Source organism: Cyprinodon tularosa, unplaced genomic scaffold (assembly GCF_016077235.1).
Source record: "Cyprinodon tularosa strain WSP-4 unplaced genomic scaffold, ASM1607723v1 ctg69, whole genome shotgun sequence".
Taxonomy (NCBI): domain Eukaryota; kingdom Metazoa; phylum Chordata; class Actinopteri; order Cyprinodontiformes; family Cyprinodontidae; genus Cyprinodon; species Cyprinodon tularosa.
Window position 1 is genome coordinate 50198 of NW_024039440.1, and position 26934 is coordinate 77131.

Here is a 26934-nt window from a genome sequence, read left to right on the forward strand (position 1 = left end):
ATCTGTTAGTTACTTGTTACTTTTGTCTCAGCTTAGCTTTGTAATTTGCTGTTGCTGTTTTTGTTTCTCAAAATTTAATTTCAATATGCAAGCTAGCAGCCATTAGGACTGAATTGGACACCACTGTTTTAGAGATTTGCATGACGTTCCACAAATATGAGAAACTCAGCAGATATTATTTGGAGTTTATACATTTTATTAAGGTGTTGGTTGTTGCCATTTGGCTAAGTTGTTCAGTAGATGAGTTCTCAAAGCAGAGTTGGAGTTTTTTCTATGGCATCAGATTTAACCTTCAACCTCTATTCCATAACAAAAGTGTGAGAGAGAATTTATATGCTGAGGTGGCTCAGGTTCTTCACATGTGGTGTAAAACTTGTAGTAGAGCAGTTCTATTCATCAATACATCAGAGGGTTCCTGAAAGTTACAGGATTTTTTTGAAATTGTTCTGAAAGTTATACAGCAATGTACCGATATTATAAAACACAATTTCTATTTTCAACACTTGAGTACTTTTAAATCAACATATTTTTCAAAACCTTCTAAACTTAACTAGATTTGACTATGAGTATCACTACTTTTACTCAAGTATTAATGTTGAGTACTTAGTCCACCACTGTCCTTATGCAGCTTTCTAATTTCTGATACCAAAATAGCAGTTTTGAGGATTGACCAAAATTATCTGATTAGATATTAGCACAGATTTTAGGTATTTTTATTACCTTTTTGTAGTGTTCAATATTAGAAAAGGCTTGATCGAGTTATATTAGTCAAACAGAAAATAGTCAACAATGGGTATGAAAACAACTTATCCATGTATTATTAACCTATGTGTTAAATAAACTTTAAGCATAAGTGGAGTGTTTCTACCAACATTACTATAGTTTTTTGGCTAGTTTCGGACTGATTTCCGATATCAATATCAGACCAGGATATTCCTTTTGTTAATTTCACATTAAAACATCTTATACCACAATAATCTGTCACACTCCTATAAATACATAGATACTAAAATGACAACACTAATCTGATCCCTTAAGAGGAAACTTGTTCATCACATGTTGAACATATTTTAAGCAGTATATTGCTAAATTGGAGATTAATGTAAACATTTAATACTTCTTCTACTTAAACCATAGCAGTTGAGCACTGAAATGATCTGTGTCTACAATTACACTAAAGAATATTTAATGATCTTGGAGAATCCGTGTTCTCTTGTCAAACAGTCAGCACCATAGTGGGACCATATTTACAGTTATTTTGTTATGATATATTGTATGTAACTTTTCTCATGTATGCACAACTTCATTTTTTATGTAGTAAAAGCTTTAAATGTGCTTTTATGTTTGTTTTGTCTGTCAATAATAGTTATTTAATAGTATTTTAAATGTTTACTGTTGAGCCATACCCTGTCCAATTGAATATGATGAAATAAACAGTTTTCCAGGGCATTATGCAATATCTGACCATTTAAGTGTGATCTCAGTTTTCATACGGAGATTATTTTATGCAATATGAAACCAATAGCTTTAATTTCACTTGCTGGTATCAAATAAATGTATTTAAAAACAAAATGTTTATTTAAAATGAATCATAAGTCAGGGGAATTGAGTTTGAAATAAATATCCTTTCAAGAAGACAAGAGGTTTGATTCTGATTGGAAATCAGTCAAAAACAATGCAAAAGGAGTGTTTATGGCAAAACATTTCTATTTTTATTCATATTTATTTTACAGGTAAAAATTTGGGTTTCTTTTCCTCAATAAGAATTGTCATTTTCTGACAGCAATCAAACCCTTCTTAAAACAGCTGACTAATGCTTTGCAGCTTTTCTCCAGTATTTTGACAGCTAATCCCAGGTCTATTAAACTGATAATCTTTACCCATCATATATATTTTGAGAGAGAGAGAGAGAGAGAGAGAGAGAGAGAGAGAGAGAGAGAGAGAGAGATGATCTAAATATATAATAATAATAAGAAGAATAAATATATAAAAAGTACCCATAATCTTCTGAGTCATCAAAGATTCTGGATGGACTGTGCCAAAACTCTACTTCAAGTTGGAAGTAAGATAAAAAAAACTGACATATAACTTTAATCAAAATCCAAATCTGAATAGTCTCCTGACCTCTGTACCAACATCTCAAGTAACCGGATTAATACGCACATATCCGCACTCGTCCATGAGTAGGAGAGTAGGAGAAGCGCGTGGCGCTATTTGCAAACTTTGAGGCGCGCCGACTTTTAGTGTGAATGCGTTAGTTAGAAACTATTTGCCGGCGACTGACTTGAATGTTTTTGCTTTCACGGTGATAAGAAGTCCGGCGCCTATAATCTCATGTCTGACCGTGAGCGGGGATATAAATCCTCCACCTGCTCATCCTCGTTTCGGGGTTTGTCCTCGGTTTGTGCAGCAAGGCAACTTCTACTTCTACCACACTTTGTTACTTTGGACATTGTGTCCGCGCATCAGGAGCGTCAGGGAGTCAACACGTTTATTTCCTTCACTTAAACAGGGAACACATTAGCAGATGCGAGTGCTGTAGAAAGGAAAGCGATCTGGACTGTCAGGTTCGCAGGGAATTATTAGTTCGCCGAATCATTAGAAAGTGAAAGAAAAAGTTTGTGAGAAAGGCCAAAAGTTGAAGCAACACCATGAGGAGAGCGCTGATTGTCCAGATGTGGATAGTTTTATTTCTGGGGACTTTTAGCAGAATGGGAAATGCTCAGGTCGCCAATGCCAAGGTGCTGAGAGGCAACAGCATAACCACCGGTGAGATGGCTTTATTTCTTTTCTCTCCAATATCTAAGTTTTAAAAAACGCAGCCTACTTATTTATAGATGTGGTTGTAATATACAACAAAGACATAATGATCTGAGGTAGATATTTTATTTTGTGTAACAAATGAATGATACAGTTTGTAAATGTTCAATGGAGAGGGGAAATGAGCAACAGTTATAACCAAATAAATGTTTAACCATCCAAGCTAGCATTAAGCTGGTGAGTTATAATTGGAGGGAGATGCAATAGATTCTGCTGCAACTTTCCTAATTCACTATACAGTTTATTGGAAATTTGCCAGGATAGTTTTTCAGCACTGTAGCATGACTCTCACAAAGCCCTGGGGTTAGAGTCATGCTACAGTGGCTTTGATTGTGCACCTTCACTCAGCTGTAGGACTGCTTCCAGCTGCAAAACATTAAAATAAGCAAATATATGATATTATGTCAAGGTAGGCACCCCCTCAGGCCTGTTTGAACTATATAACCTTTAGCTGTTTGGGGGGTTCAGGTGGGGACTCTTTAGATGGCATGTTTTTCATACTCCTAAATATAGTGTTTGTAAACATTCTGTGTTGATACAACCACAAACTTTAATGTATTTTAATGGGAAGTACTGTGATAAATCAGCACAAAGTAGTACATCACTATAAAATTTAATTTTACAAGATTTTTACACAAATTCATCAAAGTAATCTGAAAGATGCAATACGCATAGGTATTTTTGCCCCCTTTACATTGATACCCCAGAATAAAATGCAGAACAACCAAATGGCTTTTAGGTATTTGCTGAGTCCAGCTGTGTATGATTGCATAGGTTTTACTGAAACCTATGCAATCATACACAGTGGGTCATCTTAGTGTAAATACAGCTTTAGACTTCAGAGGTTTGTTTGAAAATGCAAGTGAACAAATATTTGAACACATCACATCTCACTCATACTTGAAATGCATGTATGACTGATAGCAGTGCACTGTGTCACATTCTACTTGTGAAAGGATTTTGTGTAAAATAGGGCTGAAACAATTAATCAAATCAGGATTAATTAATTTTTTAAATCATTGTCAACTAATTTAGTAATCAGCTAATCATTAACTTTAGTTTAAAGCCTCTAAAAGGTGCCTTTAGCTGATAGAGGAACCCACTTAAAGCAGTTATAATACCAAAATTGTAAAAAAAAAATGTAAAGATTTTCCATTCAAGATTAAAAAAAACTTTCTAGTCCATTAATATTCTCTATCCAGAAGGCCTTAAATGATTCACTTGCTATAAATTCTAGTATAATCTCCTTCAAGAGGCTTTTTGCCATCTGATTATAAATCGATTAAAAGAAAAAGAAGATTAGACAGATTAATGGATTAGCAAAATAGTAATTAGTTACTAGTGTAAACTATTAAAGATATGGGACAAACAGCTGCACTGCAATTAAACTAAAATTAAAAGCCAACAGATGGGTTATAAAATGTAGATTTAGGAAAAAGACTAACAGTTATTTCTAGATGCAAAGAAGTTAAGTTTAAATAAAGAAAATTAACTTTTTGTAATGCATGCGTCAAAAACAAAGCTTCCTAGTAAAGCTACGGTAGTGAATAATATGAGGGATTTTTTTTATTTCTATTCTATTCATTATTAACACAACAATTTTCTTTGACAGTAACATATCTGAGAATCTTCTTCCTATTTGTTTCATTTGTTTTTGTTCAAATCTGATAAATGAAAAAATTTAACATTTACAGTATGTGAAAAAAGATATATGCACATTCAACAAAACAAAAATGTGCAGACTGTTTTCAAGAAAGTCAGGTTTTATAGATTCAAAAAGGCAAACTTTTAAGAGGAAGTGGTCTAGAATGCCTGTTGATATATATAGTAAGTAATTAGAGTTTTTCCTTACAGCCTTCTGACAGCTACTTACATGTTTACTAAATATTAATGTTTAAAACTAAGGGTCGAGTGAAGCCAGAGTCCTTTACTCTGTTTAGCATTACTATAATATTTTTGTAGAGATTCTTCTTTACCTAAGAAAGCTTTGCTATAATGCCAGCTATGCCTCTAAATATGTTTTGTTTTGTTTCCTTTGAGGTGTTGGTTTGAGTAGGAGGTGGCAAAAGTTGAAGTTAGGAGTGTGAATAGGCTTCACCCTCTCAGGAGGAATCACAAAAAACATCCTTATATTCGTTGTCAAAAGAGCTAGTCTCTTGGGAACGTTTGTGTACACTCTTTAGTTCAGACCAAGAGGTCACTACTTATATTAATTAGTATTATCCAGTAACACTATTGTGCATCTGCTTTGCACTTCAGTGCTGTTGCAGGGTATGCTGCCTCTAGTGAAAAACACTCTGTGTTATACTGCACAATACATAGCTTGAGTGCAGTAGATTTTTTAAAAAGTGACATCACGGCAAAATTAACATATACTTTCCTTATACAGAAGAATACCTTGATTTGACCAAAAAGACAGATACACTTCAATACATATAGACAATTCCATAAGTGATACGATTATGTCTTGTTTATAAACTTGTTAGGATTTAATGTTTTTTTTATATATGTTTTTAGTTAAGCCAAAGTAAATTGCAAGTTAAAAAGATATGAACTTAACTAAGGATTAAAAAATAGGATACAAAATAATTGGTTACTCTACTTGACATCCATAAATGTTGACCTGAGTTAAGATGCACCGTACCATTTTCTTTAAGTCTAACAAAAATGATGTCAAATGACTGTGTAACTTTAGTGCTGTTTTGTGCTAAAAGCATTGTTTATCACTTTAAAAAAAAAAATTTTTAATTCATCAATAAGTAATTTCATCCAGTCTATCCAAATTTGCAAAATCTAACAAAAATGGCTTCAAGAAATTGTGGCATTTCTTTGCTGCCTAATTCGTTTTTTTTTTTTTTTCTCCACTATTTCAAATATAGTATTAGTTTAGGTTTATGCGATCAAGAGGTTGGGCCTCTGTACTGTTAAAAAGTAATGATCGACTGCATAAAATTAGTGGTTTTACATTGATAAACTCTGTCAACTTCTATTACTCTTCTTAGCATAAGAATAATAATAGTATATGTACATGCAGCGGCGTAGGAAGCGGGGGGCAATATAAAAGCCAGGTGGATATGTCCCCCCCAAAAATTGTACCGCAAAATATTAGATTTTGACATTTTTTTTAAGTAGCGTGCTTTTATTTTGAAGGCGCAGCATAGCGTTACGTCACTGTACTCCCCCTCCCCTCTCTGAACTGCTGAGTGTTTGAGCACTCAGTCAGCAGGGAGGGAAACGGCGACACAGAAATCAGAAACTTGTGAAAGAGGTAAAATAGTCTGTCGGGATGCTGCTATGAATATTGCCCATTTATAACGTTTTGTTTTTAGTTCACTTTCATATATAGAAACTGAATCTTTTTGGTTTAGTCATCTTAGTCTTGTATGGAAGAGGATTAGGGCCACTGGAAAAAAAAGTTAACTGATTTTTACATTTTTTTTTAGTTTAACATGGGGAAAAAAGTCAGAATTCTGACTTTTCTCAGAATTCTGACTTTTTTCTTCTGACTTTTTTCTCAGAATTCTGACTTTAATCTCAGAATTCTGACTTTTTTCTCAGAAATCTGACAGATGATTAATATTTCTAATCAATTTACAGTGTTTTTATTTTTTTTCGGGGGGTACTTATACAGATACATAAAAACAAGTAGGTCTAACTAAAAAATAACCAGAATATATGTTTAGAGTAAAGATTGACTACTTGTGTTTACACAAGCACACAATTTCAAATCTGCTGAGCTTGCTGTGCAAGAAAATGTAAAATATACGTATAAAGAAATATAACAGGAAGTACTGCTAATACATAAACTAAATGTTAAATAATGTAGATATTGGTTTAAAAAATTCTTCAGATTTGGAAATTTGGAAGGAATACATAATTTTGAAATTAATCAACAAATCTGGTAAAAAAAAACAACAACAAAAGAAATAAAAAATAAAAGTTGCACTTTTTTACTTGAGGAATTTGTTGAATAACTTCATAATTATGAGTTTAACTAGTTGGAGGTAATGCTACACTTCTCTGCTTCCTGTCCTGCTCATAAAATGTAAACATTATAAACCCACCATCCATTTTCTACATTATTTGGAAAACACAACACAAATGTAATATAACAAAAGTATGTTTAAAAATAAACATGTTAGCATCAAGCCATAGCCATGTCTGTTTTAGAGACTAGCTCTCTTCTGCTCCTCCATTAATGAGGGGACCCCACGGGCACGTAAAAAGTTGCCTAATTCCGTCATTTTCCACCAATGTGTCACTGGCCCTCTCAAGCAACTCACATCTTTGTCAGTGAAGCTGAGTGCTCCACATCTCTTCCTTCATGGTGACCATCTACATTAAGATCCAAAATTCTGAGAAAAAAAGTCAGAATTCTGAGAAAAAAAAGTCAGAATTCTGACCTTTTTCCCGTATTAAACTGAAATGAAATTAAAAAATCACTTAACTTTTTTTTTTTTTTCAGTGGCCCTAATCCTCTTCCGTAGTCTTGGGATGATCACTCATCCAATATTTAACTGCTAACTTTCTCTAGACGTTTGCTACGCTAGCCAAAATGTTTTTTTTTTTTTTATATATCTCATTTCAGTACAATGCCACCACCAACTAAAAGGCTGAAACAGCAGTAGGACTTACTCAGATTTTTTTAAAAAGAGAAACGTCAGTGTGAGTTACAGTCACCTAACACAACTTGTGTTGAAATTAGCCCGGTCTGGGCGTGCGTTTAACAAGGATTTTTTTATTTTTTGCGTGGTTTTGATTCGCCGAAATTGACAGATGTTATACCTGCCGCGCTCCTGATCGTTAGTTAAAACCACAGGGAGAATTAATTTTAATTCTTAGCAGCGGCGGTCGCATTGGTTGTGCAGCAGTCCACTGCACAACCACTAATTAACCAACTAATTAACTTCTGCACCTTTATTTCCTCAAATAAACTGCTGGCTCCTCTTTTTAGACGATAAACAGATTAACACAACATTGACAACTCTGTAGTTTTCTCTGTTCTGTACTGCAAACTGGAATTAAAGGCGCCATTTCTACCAAAGGTCTTGACAGACTGGCGACCTGTCTAGGGTGGACCCCGCACCAGCACCTCCCGACCCCACTAAGGGACAGGGTGTACAGAAAATGGAAGGATGGATGGATTTCTACCAAAGGTTGATAATGCGTTTTTGAACCAGATGCTTCAAAGCGCCCTGTCCATAATTCTTCACCACACTGTCAGCTCCCTCTGTCAGTCAACCTATATAAATTCATTTTTGACCATTATTGCAAGTTTGACAAAATAAAACATATCAAACTTTGCACATGTGTGGTTTAGTGAATTGCTTTTAATCAAACTGAAATATTTGATTTTCTAGTGTGATGCAGACACTAAATATGCTAAGGGTTGAAGCCCTTGAAAGACACCTCCCTTTGCTTAATAAAAGACTCCAGTCATTTTGTTTGGTGATATGCTCACATCTTATGAACAAATGCATTATGTAAATTTTAAATGCATTATTTTTGCAAGACACATTTATAAAGGAATAAAGTAAAAGATTAAATAGCCTTTTTTTATGTAGCATACTTAAGATATGTTTTTGTTGAATATTTACGAATCTCAGATTTCCGACATGTGTCCCCCCCAATAGTAAACATATTCCTACGCCCTTGTGTACATGTATAACACCTTTTTTGTTAGATTTCAAGCATCCACAGGCCAATTGCAGTGAGGTCCAGGTGAGGTTTTGTAGAAAATATTCTTGTATAATTACTGCTCTAAGTGTGTTGCTCTGTTAGCTAAAGGCATGTTTTAGAGTCTCTATACACCATTTAACGATTAATCAATAACTAAATTAGTTGATTATTTCAATAATCGATTATTCATAATTAATTGTTTCAGCCCTATTCACTTGATAAGACCAGAGAGCTATTTAGTGAAAATTCTAATACCATTTGTAGGATTAGATGGTATGAAAAGAGACAAACTTGATTAAAGTTTTTAAACGCCTGATCATCACAGACCTTGAAAGCATGTGATCTCAGTTGTTACAGAAAAGGACTTGTCTGTTTGAAAAGCGCTTTAATCCCCTGCAGTTTAGCACTAATCAAATAATCAAATGTTTTCACATATGTCTATAAGTGTGTGTATTTATGTTCCCTTAGCTGAGGAATTCAAGGGTTCCATTATTTGATTGACTTAATGCATGGGGCTCTCCCAGCATTCACCTATCCTACTGTGGATATGCCTGAGTGTTAGTTTTTTTGGATTTTTCTTACAAAGGTTGTTGTCTGTTTTAAAAACCCACCTGACTAGGGCTCTAGTATCAAGTTTATTTTGCACATCTGTATGCATTTGCTATGTCTTTGTATATAGAGCACATATCTCAGAGTAACATAACAGTATTCATGTAGAAAGATTTTGAGTAGGATGCTGTAATAAAAAAAGATATTTATTTTATTTATTTAACTCAAAAATACTTGGAGGGATAGTTGAAATTGTAATTTTAATTTGCTATCTGTCTGTCTGTTTCTCTTAGCCTTCTCTTGATTAAACTTGTCAAACATACAGGGAATAGCTAGACAAGGCTTTGTTATCATGGATTTCAATGATTGCAAAAGGTGTGTTATGTACATAATGTAGATATTCAGGGGACATTGCAAGCATTTCTCAGTAGCATTTGTTAAAAGGCCTCTTAACCCTCCCCCTTTTTTTTATCAACAGCACTATAATGTTTAGCCTTGTGGTTATTGTGCATCAAGTCTATTTTGGGAGTCCACAAAATCTGTCATTACCTGTCTAAGGTAATGAAAGGGGCTGCTCTGCTTTCCCATTCAGTAACATGAGGAGTGGAGAAGTGCAAAGCAGGAACTTTGCATTTGTGATTTAGAAACATGTCCTTGAGCTCATACTGTGATTAGAACTGTGTAGCATATCCCACTTGACAGAACAAATAGAGACTGCATTAACATTAGTTTTTTGTTGTAACTTGTTTTGTCAAGTATCTCATGACAGAAACTGCTTCAGCAAATTACAGAAATTTGCTGCTTACTTAAGATTTACTGTAACTGCTTCAGTTCTGACCCTAGTCTGGCCAACCAAACTGGCTGTATACATGGCGACTTAGTCAAACAGATGGGTAGAGCCAGTATTAAAGGCAAGCCAAGGGTAAGAACCAATAAAAAAAAGCAAAAACATCTGTTTGAAAAAGAAAGTTTTTACAGTAGTCAATTGTTGCTATTTTGAAGATATATCCAATTCATTCAGCAAATAATAATGGACATAATTAAAACCTTGCACTGATGCAGCTTTAATCATGACTGTTACAGTTAAAGAAAAGTGCTGTTGCCTTATGGGTTAGTCAGTCTGTTTTAGAACACACTGTCTGATCCTCTCCAAACTGATTTACACCTGATGTAAGTTAGTATGACTGGCCAGACTACTGATCACCTGAGTGTAAAACCTCATAGTTAACCTGGTTACTGAAAGGTTCATTTACATACTGACAGTGATTTGGTGTTTACTGGAGGGAAGCAGTGGTTTGCACGGGGGCGGGCAAAGTGTGGAGTAGAGGCCACACGATGAGAGAGGTTCTTCCTTGGACAGACTTTACTCGAGGGGGCAAAGCTCCTCTTACCCTTGCATATAGCCTGCCTCACTTACAACTAATGCCACAGTTAACCTCCCGCATTGAACAGTACTAGTTTAGAGATTCAGTGTCAAGATGCCATTATATAGTTAAAGAGCAACTGTGCTTAACATGGAATATAACCTCTGGCCCTGATCAGTACATAACCACAGCACGGTTTATTAAGAACACTGCCATAGCTGTCTGAATCCTCTTCTTCTAATAATGCTCCTTTTATCTTTTGCCTTTCTCTCTCAGGCCCATCTTATCAGACTGTGCCTCTCTACATATCACTCCATCTCTCCAGTTCCTTCTCTTTTAATCTCTCCCTGTCTTATTTCTGATTTTATCTTCTCATCTTTTTGCCTCCTGTTTGAGCTGTTTTAATCAAAAGCTGTGGCTCTGCGGCTCTGCCAGTATCGCAAAAGAGCATTGCCTGTATAAACTCTAGCATCAGGGAAAAAAATGGTTACATAAGGAAGGTTAGAGCGTCAAAGTTAAATGCAGTTTGGAAACCTGTACACGTTTACGCAAAACAAACCCCTTGAACTCAACTGAAAATGTACGTTTTACAATTCATACTGAGAAACAACTTAAAAAGCAAAGGTTAAGATAAAGTAAACATAAAATGCTTGCACTACTGTAGGAATGGTATTTGCTACACTTGCTCTCAAGTTCTGAATAAACTAGGCTGGTAGGTTGCTACAAACATTTTGGTGAAATAAATACAAATCTTTCGTCTCTTCATTTAATCCCAGATACACTCTATGACGTTAAAATCAAAGCTCTTCAGGGCGACAGTGGCGTTGGATGTAGGAGTTTGCCCTGAAATGGAAGGATTGATGGTTCAAGCCCCGGGTCCGACTTTCAGCGTCGTCGTGTCCTTGGGCAAGACACTTCACCTGCATTGTCTACTGATGGTGGTCAGAGGGCCTGGAGGCGCCAGTGTACGGCAGCCCCGCTTCTGTCAGTGAGCCCCAGGGCAGCTGTGGCTACAGTGTAGCTTGCCACCATCAGTGTGTGCGTGAATGGGTGAATGACTGAATGTAATGTAAAGCGCTTTGGTCAAGTCTCCTGACTTGAACAAAGGTGCTATATAAGTACAGGCCATTTACCATTCTTTGCCATAAGTTTCAGGGCTTTTCCTATTTTATGCTAAACATATCCCTTAATGAACTTGGCTTTATGTTTGGGGTAGTTTAACCTTGCCTGCAATCTAAATTCTAAACCAAACCAAATGCAGGAGAAAATACACATTACTGCTACTATCACATCTAATTTGTCAGAATCATTTATTCTGTCTTTGAAAGAGGAACACCGAGAGTATAAAAGCAGAAGTTGTTCTGGTTTTTCATGCTGTCTACTGCTATAATAGTTGTTACTATGATCAGCTACAGCCAATCGTTGGTAGGCATTGCTTCACCCAGTCAGCTCCAAAGAGTCTGCTGAACATCCCTCCTTTCCCTGAACTTATTCGATGGTAGCGTTCCCAGGTTAATGTGTAGATCTTTTATCAATTTTGCTTTCTAGGTGAGGGTAAATTTTCCTCCTACAGATAAATGTTCAATGAAGTATCTGTGTAATATTAATAGGAAATTAAATTTTTTATGTTATTACAGCCTAGACTGTTTTTGAGGGGGTTGTAATTATCTTAAAACAAGAGAAGAAAAGTAGACCGACAGAAAAAGAGTGAGTCAGAGAGGAAGAAACTAGGAAGATTGATTTGAGAGTAAAGCTAACGGGCTGAGAAGAGCAGAGGACGTTTAGAAAAAAAGGAGAGACAAAAATGGTCTAGGTTGAATGCATGAATGAATGACCCTCCTGTTCCTCTCTCTTTAATACTCTATTACTATTGCCCTTTTGCGATATTCTTGGAAAATGTAAACACCATTAACGAGAGACACATTACTTCTGTTAAACTGAGCTTTGCATTGCTTAAATAGACAAATATGTAAAAACAAACAGAACTTTTACTGTCCTTGGTTATTTATTTTATCTTGAGAACTTCAATTATCATTTTTATGTCTGAGTTGAAAATGTGCCCAACTACAGTATAGCCTCTGAAATCTGGTCACCTTACTTTGATCTTGGATTCTGTGCAGCTGAGATGCAGTTTTTTTTTTCTTCTTGAAGACATTGCTGGGCATAACTTGCAGCCATCCTTCAGAATAAGCCTGCTTTGAACTGTGCCTTCGAAGTTTTCAGAGCAACAGAGCTCTGCTTCTGGAACGGTCTTGGCTTCTCAGCTAACTGAGTGATTCCACTGTATAAGCAGTAGCTGTTTCTTGTGGTTCTCGGCTGATTCTGTTTTAGTCTCTGACTGTATTTCACCTTACATGTTTTTAAAATGTATTTGAATGGTCATATTTAACTATATTTAAAAAAAAGTTACACCTTCCTTGCATGACTTTATAAACTCCAATAAAATACAGCTCTACAGACATGTTATGAGCTCAGGTTATTTTTACTTTTTTATCAACATTTTGGACACATAGAATAAATCTTAGATGTAAGATCCTCTAAATCACATGTGTCAAACTCAAGGCCCGCGGGCCAGATGTGGCCCGCCATGTCATTTTATGTGGCCCGCTAGAACTCCCACAGCCGTCATTTTGATGGTTCTGAGATTTTAAAGGGAAAGAACTATATTTAAAATTAAATTTATTTTGCTCATGTTAACTGACTTTTCCTGTTTCTATATTTCCTTCATTTTCACTTAGTTTTTTTTATAAAATTAAAACGTAAAAAATAAATATGGTTAATTCTACCTCGATCCCCCGCAACCATCATTTTGACAGCTCTATTAGTTGCATTGTAAATTCTTCCCGCGGTTGATTGACGTTTGGTACCGTTGCCTAGAAACCAACATTCTACCTAGAACTTTTTGGCTAATATGGAAAAAGTGGCGTTCAGAAGAAACCTAACAGTGATACAGGCTTTAGAAATGCTTCAAAATATCGATGATAGTGATTCGGTTGGAGGGGGAGTGACCGATGAGGAGGACTGGGTAGGAAGCGGCTGTGTGACACGTGTGTTAGAGCAACAAGCAAGCATATGTTTTCTATGCAACTGTAATTGTCACTTGAATAAGTTATAATAAATAATGAGTTATTTAACATTAAGGAGTAGTTACATTTATTTTACATTACATTCAATTACATTTAGTTACATTTATAAGTTACATCTGGCCCTTTAAGGACAGCAATTACGCTGATGTGGCCCTCAGAGAAAATGAGTTTGACACCCCTGCTCTAAATCATTAGCAAAATGTTGAATTTATTTGACATGAAACTATGGATTCCTTTTTTCACACAAAGGGGTTAATGAGCTTGTTTACCCAATCTTGGGGGGTGCAATTCAGTGAGACTATTTGGAATTCATGACTCACATTCAGTTCAGTCCCAGCGTGCTAAACTGCTTACCCACCTCTGGTCTTGTACATCCAAAGACAATTGCAGGACCTCCCTTTTTGAGGGAATCCCCCAATAAATAGCTGTCATCGTGCCTATATACACTTCCACATTCTGCCTGTGCCAAAGCCACCACACCTCCAAATACTTGGCAGGACCTAATGTGATCCTACGCTCACAAATATTAGGGTGTTGACTGATTAGACATTGTGATGAGGGGAGGGGTAGCCTTTTTTCAGAAATAAAAACAGAACAACAAATAAAATTATTTCTTCCAAAGCGAAGCATAGGTTCATGCTTAAGGTGAAGCTCAGATTTCTACATAAAGTGTGGGCAGATGATGAACAAATGTAGAAAGTAGCTGTAGGGCACAGAAAAGGAGAAGGGAAAAGGTGTTTGGAGAAAGATATGCCTAGTTAAAAGACCGTTCCCTCCACTTTTCTGCCTCGTCAGCTTCCAAAGAGATAGAGAGGACCAATGGCAAGCCAAATGGATGGAGTATAAAAGAGGAGATGGACGAAAGCAGGAATGATTGAGGAGTGGAGAGAGGAGATAAGACATTTCAGGAAGGGGAGAGCAGAGCCAAGTATAGTATCAAACATAAGCAGAGGATCTTATCGGAGCATCTGATCAGTATTGAAGCCAAAAGGGAAGAAAATACAAAATCGTGACTTTCTTAACTTAATCCTTGTGCTCAGGGAAGTCAAAAAGCAATTAATCTCTCTAATCTTATTGGTGTAATGTTAATGAAATAGAGACCACATTTTTACATAGTTGAGCCATAAAGACTAAATAAAAAACAAATTCCATTGATGCTGTTTATAGTGTAGACTACAAAACCTGAGAGAGTATACTTAGAAGGTCAACATACATCTGATTCTTACAGAAGTCCAACTTCTATATTTATATGAGTAACGGGTATATGCTATATATTTTAAAACTGGGGAAGAAATATTTCAGAATAAGATTTATTTTTCTGAAGTACAGAGCTTTATTACACACAACAAAAGATATCTCAAACAAAAAAGCCTCACCAAGCAGCAACTATAGACAAAGGATTGAATTATGTCCATGGTGGGAAAAATGCCAGTTTGTTATGTCTTGCTGCTTTCCTTTTGTTTTGTTTTTTATATTTGTGTTTCTAATGAGTTGTTTCGTGCTGACAAATTACCTGAGGGAAGCAGGATGGAGGTCAAGTATGCAACCAGTCATCTCTGGGTCATAAGAAAATATATTGCAAGAAAATACAACACTCAGTAGGCATATGTTTAAAGTTGTAGCAAAGATTAAATTACTATTACAGCCATTTTAGTGAAATAGTACATTTGTTAAAAGCCCTTTGACAATGATCGTTTCAATTACACAAATGTCTGAGCAGCTTTTAAGTAACACGTTAAATAAAAAAAACATAATTTGGGTGGTTGCTTCAAAACATTGCTATATCTTTATTGCCTATAAATAGCTAAAGTGTTTGCATTTTGTGTAACGTTTGTTATCTTAACGTATAAAATCCTGTAGCATATCCAGTTCTGATAATAAATCAGATTTTATAGCCAGAAGTCACAGAATTCATATTTTCCAAGGCAAACAGTTTGTCTGCAAACTTTTCATGAAATGTGCAGTCATTTATTTCTTCTAATGTGCATTGTCTTCCTTTGGCAATAATAACTCAATTTAACATCCAATAAAGCACTTCTGAAAATTAGCTGAGTTGGGGACACATTGGAAGATAATCAGAGAGCAAGCTAGAGGGTGTTAGAAAGATATTTAGCTTTTGTAGAGCTAAGTGAGCCTTGGCAGCTGAACCATCTGAGATGTAGTGGGTGCTGATGATTAAAAGCATGAAAACGTGAACGAAATGGCAAATGATAAGTAAATAGTACTGGGGTTAGTCAAGAGAAGGACAAACGGAATTAAAACCATATTTAGAAATTAATAAAGAGTGAGCCATAGAATTAAGATAAAAGGAAATCTGAACATGGACAAACTTCTGAGCAGAAGATTAGGATAAGCAGCATGCAGCAAAGAAGAACATTCTAAGGGAAGGAACAGGGAATTCTGTAGTCTGCCCGTATGTGGGTTTCACAGAAAACAGCTGACAAGCACATGAACAAAAGAGCTGATGAAAGATGGAGATGGGAGAAGGGATAAAATGAGACAACAGAAATAGAGCGTGATGGATATGAAAAGAGACACAGTCGAGGTGTGAAAAAAGCAGTGATGCGAGAGAGAGTGCATGGCATCACAAAAGAGAAACATGAGAACCAGGGGTGTGCTGAATAAGCAAACAATGCAACAATTTTTCACCAGATTGTGGAATAAGACGAGCACAGAGGGGGATAGTTTGAGTAGGGATTCAGAGGCTTCCCAAAACTTAAATAAAACACTAATGAATAAGAAATGAAAGATAATAGATGGGAGTAAAACAGCATCCAGAAGGGAGCATGTGCTTTGAAAAGATGAAGATTAAGTGCATAGTCATCTTCTCTTAGCTTTGGCTCTGTCGCAGTCCTTGACAAACAAAGCTTATGTGTATAAACAGCAAAGAGATGAAAACCCTGCTGATATACTGATGGGAGTTTGTTAGAAATTTGAAGATGAGGGTAAAGCTTGTTCATGTGTTTGAGAATGGATTTTTGGTTGATGTTTCTCCCAAGTTATGGATTGTAGATCGCTGAAATATATCATGTGTTTGATATGAAATGTATACGTTGCTTAAAGCTACAGTGTGTAATTTTCAGCGACATCTAACGGTCAGACTACAGCAACATAAACAACCATATGTATGGCAAACAAATGTATGAACAACAAATATAGATTTGTTCGTTAAAGAAGATTTTTTTTCCAAAACCAATCAGGAAAAACTGAAAGGTTTCCACTTGAGGAGTTCTGGATAGTGCATATTGAGAGTCAGCATTTTGAATTTTAATTTTAAATGCAAAATGTTTATTTTTATTTTTTTTCACAATTTTGACATTACTGCTCAAGGTGGGTTGCTCTGTCAGCTAAAGGCATGTTTTACAGTTTCTATATACCATTTAACGACTAACCGATTACTAGATTAGTTTGATTAACGTTGATTAGTACAATTAATCCAGTTAATTGTTTCAGCCCTAAAATATATATATATATATATATATATATATATATATATATATATATATATATATATATATAAACCTATGAACATTAATGTAAATCTTATGATCTTTGTTACACTTAACAGATGGATGTTTCTTGTTTAAACCTCATTAAATGTATTTTTATGTATCCAGTTTCTGATGCTGCAGCTACTTTAGCGATTTGGACAATTTTATTATTTAATTTTATTATTTACTTTGCCTGGTTCTAACTGTGGTAAGGTGCTTGGCTGGTGATTGGAGCTGGAGGAAAATGCAGCGAGCAGGAAGGTAACCTGACCGAGTGTAATTCCTAAGATTTTTAATAGTCTGTTGGATCTGGATTAAAGTGCTTATTTATGATATTCCAGAAAGCTTAGTTAAAGACACAGGTAACTGTAAAGATGTAAAGCAGGGGGAAGAAAGTAAAGAAAATGCTTGGCTCCCCCTGCGGAAGATGCGCCACGATTAAGAGGGAGTACAATTTCCTTTAAAGAACCTAAACAACAATGGTTCAGCCAGTCAAAGACAGGGCTGTTAGCCTGAGTTTGGCAGTGTTAAATGGAGTTGGCAGAATGCTGTCCTTTGCATCATATAATATAATCACCAGCATTGTAGGTAGCTGAATAGTTATTTCTTTCCTAAACTTTAAGATACTTTTTTTCAAATATCGCATTCAAAGAGATACAGTGAATGATTCTTCTTCGACTATTTCAGGCAGCTTGTATTTCTGTTTGGCGGATTTTGCATTGATACTAGGAATTGAAATTAGAAAATGTTAAGGATTCAGGGAGAATTGAAAGGTAAAAAGGGTTACGATCAATTCTCATTTTCCCACCCTTCTCTCCTTTGAGTAGTAGCTATACTCCTCTAACTCTGTATTAAACTATAGAAAAATAGCCGGGGCTAGTTCCGCCACTTATGAGCAGGTTAGCAGTTATCGCTTTAACATGCCTGGCAACATTTCTTGGGAAACACTTTACTCCTCAAAGCCCAAAACTGACGTAGTTATTCTTTGGATCTATGTTTATAAACTGCTGAAATAAACTTAAGCAACCTCACTTGCAAAGCTTTATACACGCATATTCAATGACCTATTTATAAATAGAAATATTATTATAATATAGCCATTCAAGCTGTGCATACATATAAACTCCCTTATAAATCATACCTACTTTATGCTTTAGCTGCACAGATGGTTGGTTTGACCTGCAGGTTTGTCCTCCTAGGCTTCAGTCTTTTTGTGTTTATCTCCCCTTTGCAGTGTGTTTATGTAATAAGCTGGAGCTAGCTCTACCGTTATAGAAGAGGCTGCTTAAAAAAACGCTCTCATCCAATGACAAAGTTGTCAGTTATTATGAGAATATACCAAGGGTGGCCCTCTTTGCATCATACCGTAAATGTGCAGTAGGGAAGGATTATTAACCTGAACGGCATGGCAGATGTTTTTCACTTTGTGAGGCTGTTATTCTGGCAGATAGTCTTCATAGAGACACTTAATGAGCTGACTGGAGCATATAGTATCTTCCTTTTGAGAGATTTTTTAAAGATGGTAACACAGTGTGTGTATATGTATATATATATATATATATATATATATATATATATATATATATATATATATATATATATATATAAAGCCTTTTATTAAACTGAAGATCTGAATAATATATTTCAAAACCTAATCATGAGTATGGCCACCACATTATATGTTTTTTCCATTATTTGATTAAATCGTCATTTGAAAATTGCTTCTATTTATTTTTTATATATTTGTGTGGCTGTAACAGACTGTAAAGCTACACAGATAATTAATTCTACATTAACAGCTTTAGTTGTGCATGCAGTGAGGTAGAGGAGGCATGGGTTGTTTTATTCTGTTTCAGGTTGGAGGATCCTAAATTTAGCACTGTCTTTATGTTTTTAACAAATTGTTTTTAAAAATTTTTTTTGAGATTGTTTGTTTTAGTATTGGTTTAATGTATTTATTTATAGATACAGATAAGTGCTATGTGTGCCAATGCAGTAAAACCTTTAGAGCAAAGCAAATTTCTCCTAAGGGAGACATTAGGCTTTGTACCAAAATGTTTGTAATCTCTTCCTAACTTTCTCTTACTTTTCCTCCCACCGTGGATGAGTGCTCCACATCAGATTCAACAAACGTTCTTAACTGCAGAAAATTTTGAAACTGACACTCATAAGTGTGATGCATTCCACCTGTGCGTAGGTGAGTTCATGAGAATTGCAAATCTCCATAATTACCGTCCCAAAAATTCCATGTTAGTCTATGACTCCCAGCCCTCGTTAGACATTGTTCATTCACTGAAATGTCATTGAAGACGAAGAAGAGAGAGTTTAACGGTTCTGAAACCGACATTCTATGAGCTTAGCGGTAGAATTAAAGGACCAGTAAAAGCTAAGCAGTCAGCAATAAATCCTACAAACTGCAAATGTCGTGTTGCCTTTTGGTTGCATTGTTAGAGAAGTAAAAATAAAAATTACTAATCCCCAAAAATTGTAAAAGAACATGCCTCGCAAAAGCAAGATAGTTAATGAAAGCTACTGGTAGAGGCAAGAGGTGCAACATACTGTATGATGTTAATGCTTAATATGAGTTAGACAACAAACCAAACACTTACACAAGTCTGCCAAATCTCGTTTTAATACACACTCACACATGTCCTGTACATCTCCAGGGCATAGTACATGTACAGGGCTAAGTTGGTGAATTCAGACAGACCTAAACATTCACATTTGGTGTAATAACAAAACCCAGGCGGCACCATGAAGTGAAATGAATGCTTTTCTTTTCGTTAGTAGAGTTTCAGGTAGAAACATGTTGCTGACCCTCCTTTCTGAACGTTCTATTATTTTTCTGTTGCAGATTTTATACCAATAGTAGCTTGATCCCACATAGAGCCCATTGACTGTTCTTTGTTTTAACGAAATGACAAAAAAAAAAAAACACTGTGCCCTGGATACTGACATGCTAGCTGCAAGTGTAGTGACTGGCAGTTCTGTCATCAGTGGGGAAAAAAAATTAATTGAAAATTGCAGAGATGCAAAATGCATCAGGTAGCCTAATTTATACCTGGTTTGGAAATTGACTCTTAAGTTACAACAAATGTATACATTTAGTGAAAAACTACATTTGGTTAACAACTGACCGATTGTGCAAGACTCCTACATGAACTCTTTAGCACTTGTAAAATTTGCTCTTGTCTGAGAGATTAGAAATAGGAGAAAAAGGTGAATATGTCATTTTCTCCTAAGTCATTCATAAGAACAAGATTGTTTGCACGAAGGCTTCTTGCATGAGGCCTTAAGGGGACATTGTCACGAGGTCAAGTACCTTGCTGACTGGCCCATGATACACTCTGCCTTTCCCACAATAGTCACTGAAAATAAGCAATAGCTTGTCCGCAACCCTGAAGAAAAACCAGACATGATGGATGATTGGATGGAGTGTGTGAGTGTGTGCGTGAATGGGTGAATGACTGAATGTAGTATAAAGCATTTTGGTCAAGTCTCCTGACTTGAAAAAGTGCTATATAAGTACAGGCCATTTACCATGGATGTTCTTCTCATACTAGAATTTGTTTGGTAATCTCAAATTCTGCAAAAAAAAAGTGTGTAAGGGGGGAAATGTATTTATAGTGCTCTGAGTATAAAACACTTTGTAAATCTAAATTGGCCAACATGAAAATCAATAAGTCAGACCTAAAAGATAAAGAAAATAATTTTTTTAGTCATTAAAGACCCTTATGCATCTTTTGTGCGTTGCAGCACAAAATTCCTTGTTTTAATTTTCTTTGTGGTGTTTTGCATTTTTCTCTGTGCGAATAATTGGGATGTTTTGGGCAATTTTGGATTCTTCTGTTGAAATACATTAATGTTTGGGTAATTGGCTTGTCTAATATCTTCTGCCTCTTGGTATGATTGCATGTTTATGTCCAGTTCTACGATATACCCTGCAACCCTACAGGGACTAAGAGGTTGCACAAATCGGAGAGATGACTCTGAGCACATTTAGTAAAAAGATTACATCATGCTTGTGTTAGACTATATTGGCTCCGATTTGGCAGAGAAGACTAGTGCTAAAGGTTGGCATTTTATCAAGAATAAAATCAGAAAGGACTCGACCGTTTTAAATGTTTTGACTTCCTCCTTAAACCATTGAGGCACATATCCCTCTGCACCGTAAGAGCCAGGATATGTGCAAGATCCTGTTTGCAGGACTATATAAGAGTAAGAACATGACAAGTGTCAAAAGTGACACTGCAGAAAGATGAGAGCAGGAGCTACTTTCACCCCCAGGAGAGACATCCCAGCTGAAGGAAAGAGATAAACACTGTATGTTTTATACTGTGTTTGTGTGTGTGTTGGAGAAAGACTGTGTTTGAGACATCCTCTAGTGCACTCTGAGAGCTACGTCTTTGTTACCCTGACAATGGTGTCCTGACACATTTGAAAAAGACTCTTTTTTTTCCTCCTCTGTCAAACACTTTTATCTTTCCTTCTCCAACTGTCAGCGTTTCTTCCCCCTCCTCCTCTCTGATTCTTCATTTGTACATCTCAGCATTTCTTCTGCTACCCCCCAACCCCACTCTCTGACTTGTCTTCATTAGTTTTCTCTTCTGGTTTCATTTCATCGTCAACTCTCTAAGGCTTTGGTATCTTCGAAGCGCAGAGTGATGAAGAGGTAGATGCAAGTGGGGAGAGAAAAACAGAGAATATACACAGCAGAGAAGGAGGATTGGGGATAGGGGACACTGGCAGAAAGGGGGAGAAGGCGTTGTTAGAGGGCTATTACAGTAAAGAAATGGGACGCAGTGGTAATGACAGAAAAGTTGAGGCAATAAAGGAAATAAAAGGCTAAAGAGAGGAGGAAAAATGGCAGGAAGAAGGAGTTACGTCCTACTGCAGTGCCTGCAGCAGGATAAGTGATCCCTGCGGTAGACAGAAGGTCAGACACACACTTAACAGTCAGAACACTGCTTAACCCTGCATCATAACTAAACACATACACACAAAAAGGCAATGCTGTGCTTGGGCACATGCTCTCTGACACAAATGTATATGAATGCACACTCACGGACACATCCAGCTGATGCAAGGCAGACGGACTGGGAGCAGGATGGCTGTCAAAACAACAGCATCTGCTGAGCATCAAACACAACGCTCCAAGCAAACACACCCAAGCATACATCCAGCAAACAGTGCCCAAGCCGTCCTTAGAGGGATCAAGTCTGATTTTTGATAAACTAGCGTAAACCCAGCTGGGGCTTGGCAAATATACACACAATCACACTCACATAGACACACACACTTTCCAAACCCGTGGTGCACATAGCTCCGCACTTTTTTTGCTGTATTTTATTTCCAATTTGAATGTACATTTGTTTACATTTTGAATTTAGCTTAAAAAATGTAAATACATTTTTAAGTGTAGCCTTTTATCTGCTGTTCTATTATTTATGGATTCTTTTTGGCAATTTCACCTTTTCACAAGTTACAGCCAGGAGGTTTATGTGATAGAGCATTGCAAAAAAGGGCTTAAATTATGGTATATATTTGTAGTTAGCATTGACCAGCACTTTGCTGCAGGCACAACTGCAAGGCTTTTAGTCTAGGTCTCTACCTTTTTTTATAACCCAGGTTTCTATCCCTTTTTATTTGTAAAAAAAAAAAAAAATCAAGCTTAGTCAGATTCCAATTAGTGCATCAGTGAGCATACTTTTCGATTCACAGTAGATCAATTCCTAATCAGTCTCATAAATGTTTTTTCATAAACCATTTCGTTGTTCCATAGCTGTACTTTGACAGTCTAAAATGTTTTGCACCTTGTTAAAGGTTTTCTTTTAAGACTGCATCCCTATAGAAAACTACACAGCATGATGGTGCCATCCCCATGTATCATTATAGGAAATATTCTTTTAGCTTGATATGTAGTGTTACTTGTTCTCCACAATATATGAATAATTCTTCGCAGAACAAGCCACTAAAATACATTAAAGATTTCAGTTATAATGTTGAAAAAAAAATGTAAGAAACTTTAAAGTGGTATGAATTCTTTTCATCACACTTTGACTACCTAAGGTGGGCCTACTAAGTATCATCAATAAATGTAGATGAAAATAAGCCAGATAAATGAAACTGAGACTTTTTCTTCATTATCTTCTGAAAACACGGCACCAATATGGTTGATGTACCATTAGCAAGAGTAAACTCAAACAATAGTTAAAAAAGTATTCATTTTGCTACTTAGTTACATGCATACTTTAATTAGATACATCAAAGAGTCAATCAGAAAACTGCCATCACTAAGTTCTCATTGATATTTTTTACAACTGGTTTATAATAGAGATGCATTGATTTGAGCATCAGAACGGATATCGGCTCTGAAACTGACTAATTAGCTAGATATCAGATGAGTGTTTCAAACCAGTCAGTTCTATTTGTTTTATTTCATACACATCAATACACTTGTAGCAATCGAGTGAGTTCAGTTTTGTGATTTTTTTTTTTTGTGACAGCTGGTGATTTATATCTGTGTTCATTTAATTACATTTTTCGAACAATGTTTATGTCAATCACAGCACAAGGTCATTCATTGAACAGTAGTATCTGATCAGTACTTGATATCGGCCGATACGCCTAGCACATGTACAGTATCAATGTTGGATTGGCTCAGAGAAGAAGGATCACTAGTTTAAAATATAAAGTGCTTTTACTAAAACTTGATGAATCAGTGTTCTTTGTTTCCATTTTCTTTCCTGCAAACTAAATAGATATTCCTTTTTTTTCTTGTTCTTTTTTTTTTTGCTATTTGGAGAGCAGCACCTTGTGCCTTAGGCCAGATTAGTCACTAAATTCTTTAGAAATCCACAAAGTCAGGAAGCAAACCACAGAGGGAAGACACAGTTTGTCAGAAGGTCCTGTGGTTTGCTCACAGAGGAAGTTAGGGGTGCAGGGTCAGTGACTAGATGAACAAATGACACAAATCTATAGATTTATAACAGATCATTTAACCTTAAAATGTACTTATTAATTTTACAATAAGGTAGATTAATTTAAAAAAATGCTAAAAAAAAAAGACGTAATGAAAATATACAGACATTGAGCAACTAAATTATAAAATATAAGAATTGAAAACCGTTCATACCCTTTGATGCAGTAAAAGGTCAGTTAAGGATGAGACCAAAAGCAAAGAACGGTGGTCTAAAAAAAAACAAAGATAGAATTATTGCTTAAAAAGTAATAACATTAAGGGTTGAATGTTAAGAAAAAGTAATTAAAAGATGATTGAATGAGAGCATTCGCGTACATTTTAATGACAAAAAGACTATTTTTAGAATGTGAGAAAAAATTAGATGAAAAATGATGCACTGCAGTCTTGTATTTTTTTAATCTTTAAAAACACAATTGCTTGCTTGTATTAATTTTCATGATTACGAGAATCAAACAATAATGTATCTGATTGTAATTGTTGTTTCAATACTGGACAATCAATTCAAAATTATTTATACCCTGTTATTAATTTTTTTGTTACAACATACCAGGCTCATATATCGAAGCAGTGATCCCTTTGCAGATTTTAGGTCAGACAGACCAGTGCATGAAGCACATCCTTGACGAGTAATTTACATGGCTTCCAATATATTATCTTTTATTTATGTCTGCACTTTGATGAATATGAGACCAAGAGCAACATAGAGTGAATATTAAGGCCCATTGTCTGCGATGTCTAAGAAGTGTCTCTGCTCTACACTGTTTACAATTGATTGCATTTAGTTATCTACTTCTTGATGTCAGTGTAGGAGATACAATCCCAATGAAATAAAAGTGAGGAATTACAATGTGATAAAATGTGATACATTCGATAGATTATAATGATCTCATCAAAAAGAAGTATATGTAACTGAACATCTTTTTGCAAAGTGACTATTGTAACCAGATATTTCAATTAATTAATGTGTGAGTAATAATTACTAATAAGTTTTGATTTATTTGGGGGCAATGGAAAAAAAGCAATGGTAGCTGACATAAAGCACAAAAAAAACAGTCTGATTAAATGTCAGAAAACATGTTTGTCTTTTTATCCAGTTTGTCTGTTACATCTTATTTTATTTGTACTTTTGTTTCAAAGGTTTGTTTACATGCCGTTCCCCCTGTTGCTCAGAAATCCCGCATTAGGGTTCACATACACAAAACTTGGCACAATAAGATATTATGTACCACAAAGTCATATATACAGTATACAGAAGGAGAGAAGGTAAACCTGTGTGTTAAATTTGATTATATGCTTTGCAAGTGGTCAATGTGTATTTTTAGTATTAGATAACATTGATTTGAGGTCAATGAACATTCACCCAATTGTCAACTCATTAGCTAAAAGACCTGACTCTGGTTTCACCTTCCTTTTAATGGCCAGAACTGGAGCACAGATAAACAGTGTACAGCTGAATAGGAAAATATGTTTGTTTTTCCTTTTGATTAATATAGTAAATCATTTTCAAAAAATCTAACCTTTTAGTTTAAATAGGTAGTGTAAAGGTATCAAGTACCTTTGATAAAAAGCTTACTTTTACGAGCAACATCAGTGAAATCTACAGCAGTAGGAGTGTTAGTCTGTCTCTTTAAGAGCAAATCAGGGCTAATTGATTGTCCTCTTCAGCCCCGCTGTTCAGACTGCAGTAGATGTCAGCAGGGACCAAGTGGTCCTCTAACAAGCTGCATAAACATACACATACAGCCTCACAAGCTCACACATTATTACATTTACTCCTAATGTTGGCATGGGATCAGTCAAATTAAGCCACAGACCTTCAGAGGAGCACATATTCACAAGAACCAGAAGCTAGAGAAGTCATTAGAACGCAGGTGGGGTGAGTGTGATTTCTATGACATTTACCGGTTTGAATGACAGTCTTTGGAAAAATCAAAGGAGAGTCACTCTGCCTGTCTTGACATGATTATAACACAGTCCGACTTCAGGCAAAAACTATTCATTAGAAAAATCACAGTGAGATTATTTCGCAGAAACTGAAAGTTACACTTTAAGTAGAATAGGTACGTAAATGTCATAGCCTACTATTCAGTGCAAAGATGTACATTTTTTCTCAAGGCAGGGATATTGTTGATCAGGTGTTGGAAAGTTACTCCATCACTTTGTAGGAGGCTACAAAGGGTAGATAACTTCTCATCCCTCATCCTTTCCTTCTTTCTCTCCAGCCCTTCCTTCAATCTAAACTGTCTTCCCACACCTGCAAACATCCCCCTCTTGCTTTCGCTGCTCCTTGCAGTGATAGATTTCTGCCTTATCCATCATTCTGTGCTTCCTTTGCTCTCTCTTTCTCCTTCTATTTTCTGCATGTCTTCTTCCCTTTAACTCTCTATTTGTCTCCCAGTTTCTTCTCTTTTTTTCATGGTAATGCTTTTCTTCTTGCCCACCTAACTGGATGCACACTGACTATCAAGGTCTCCACACCCCTGTTATATTTCCATATTTTTGTGACATGAAAGGCCGCGATAAATACTTAGACAACCTTGTGTGTATATATATACATATATACTTATAATTTTTTTTTTTTTTTATTTCATTTATTCTGTACTGGAAAAAAACATTAAAATAGCAGGTCTGTATAATGCAATATGTAAACACCTTTAAACTAAGTAATTATGAATTCAATTTGAGCATGTCTACTTACTTTAAAGGAGTCTAATAAATGATGAGTTCATATAATTTTTTCACTCTACCTTGCTAGTCTCAAAACGTGTCTGACAAAGCAAACTCTTACTTACTGCTCAGTATTTGTGTTCCTCTGTGACCACAGAGAGACTATTAGATTTGATTCTAAAATCTTTCACAATTTCTTAAACTAAGATGCTCTGGTGTTTTGGACACTAATCCCCACTACAGAATTAAAGAGGATGCAGGAGATTATTTTCACATGGAACACAAGCAGCACTTTT

At 35.8% G+C, this 26934-nt stretch overlaps 1 protein-coding gene across 1 annotated transcript in view; it reads left to right on the forward strand.

Annotated features, from left to right (window-relative positions):
- The first annotated feature begins 2197 nt into the window (after positions 1 to 2197).
- pdgfd (platelet derived growth factor d) overlaps positions 2198 to 26934 on the forward strand; it is a 79290-nt gene continuing 54553 nt past the window's right edge. The window contains exon 1 of the mRNA XM_038267902.1: positions 2198 to 2769. Coding sequence (XP_038123830.1) covers positions 2652 to 2769 — 118 coding nt within the window. The 5' untranslated portion in view covers positions 2198 to 2651. The remainder of the gene's footprint in view (positions 2770 to 26934) is intronic.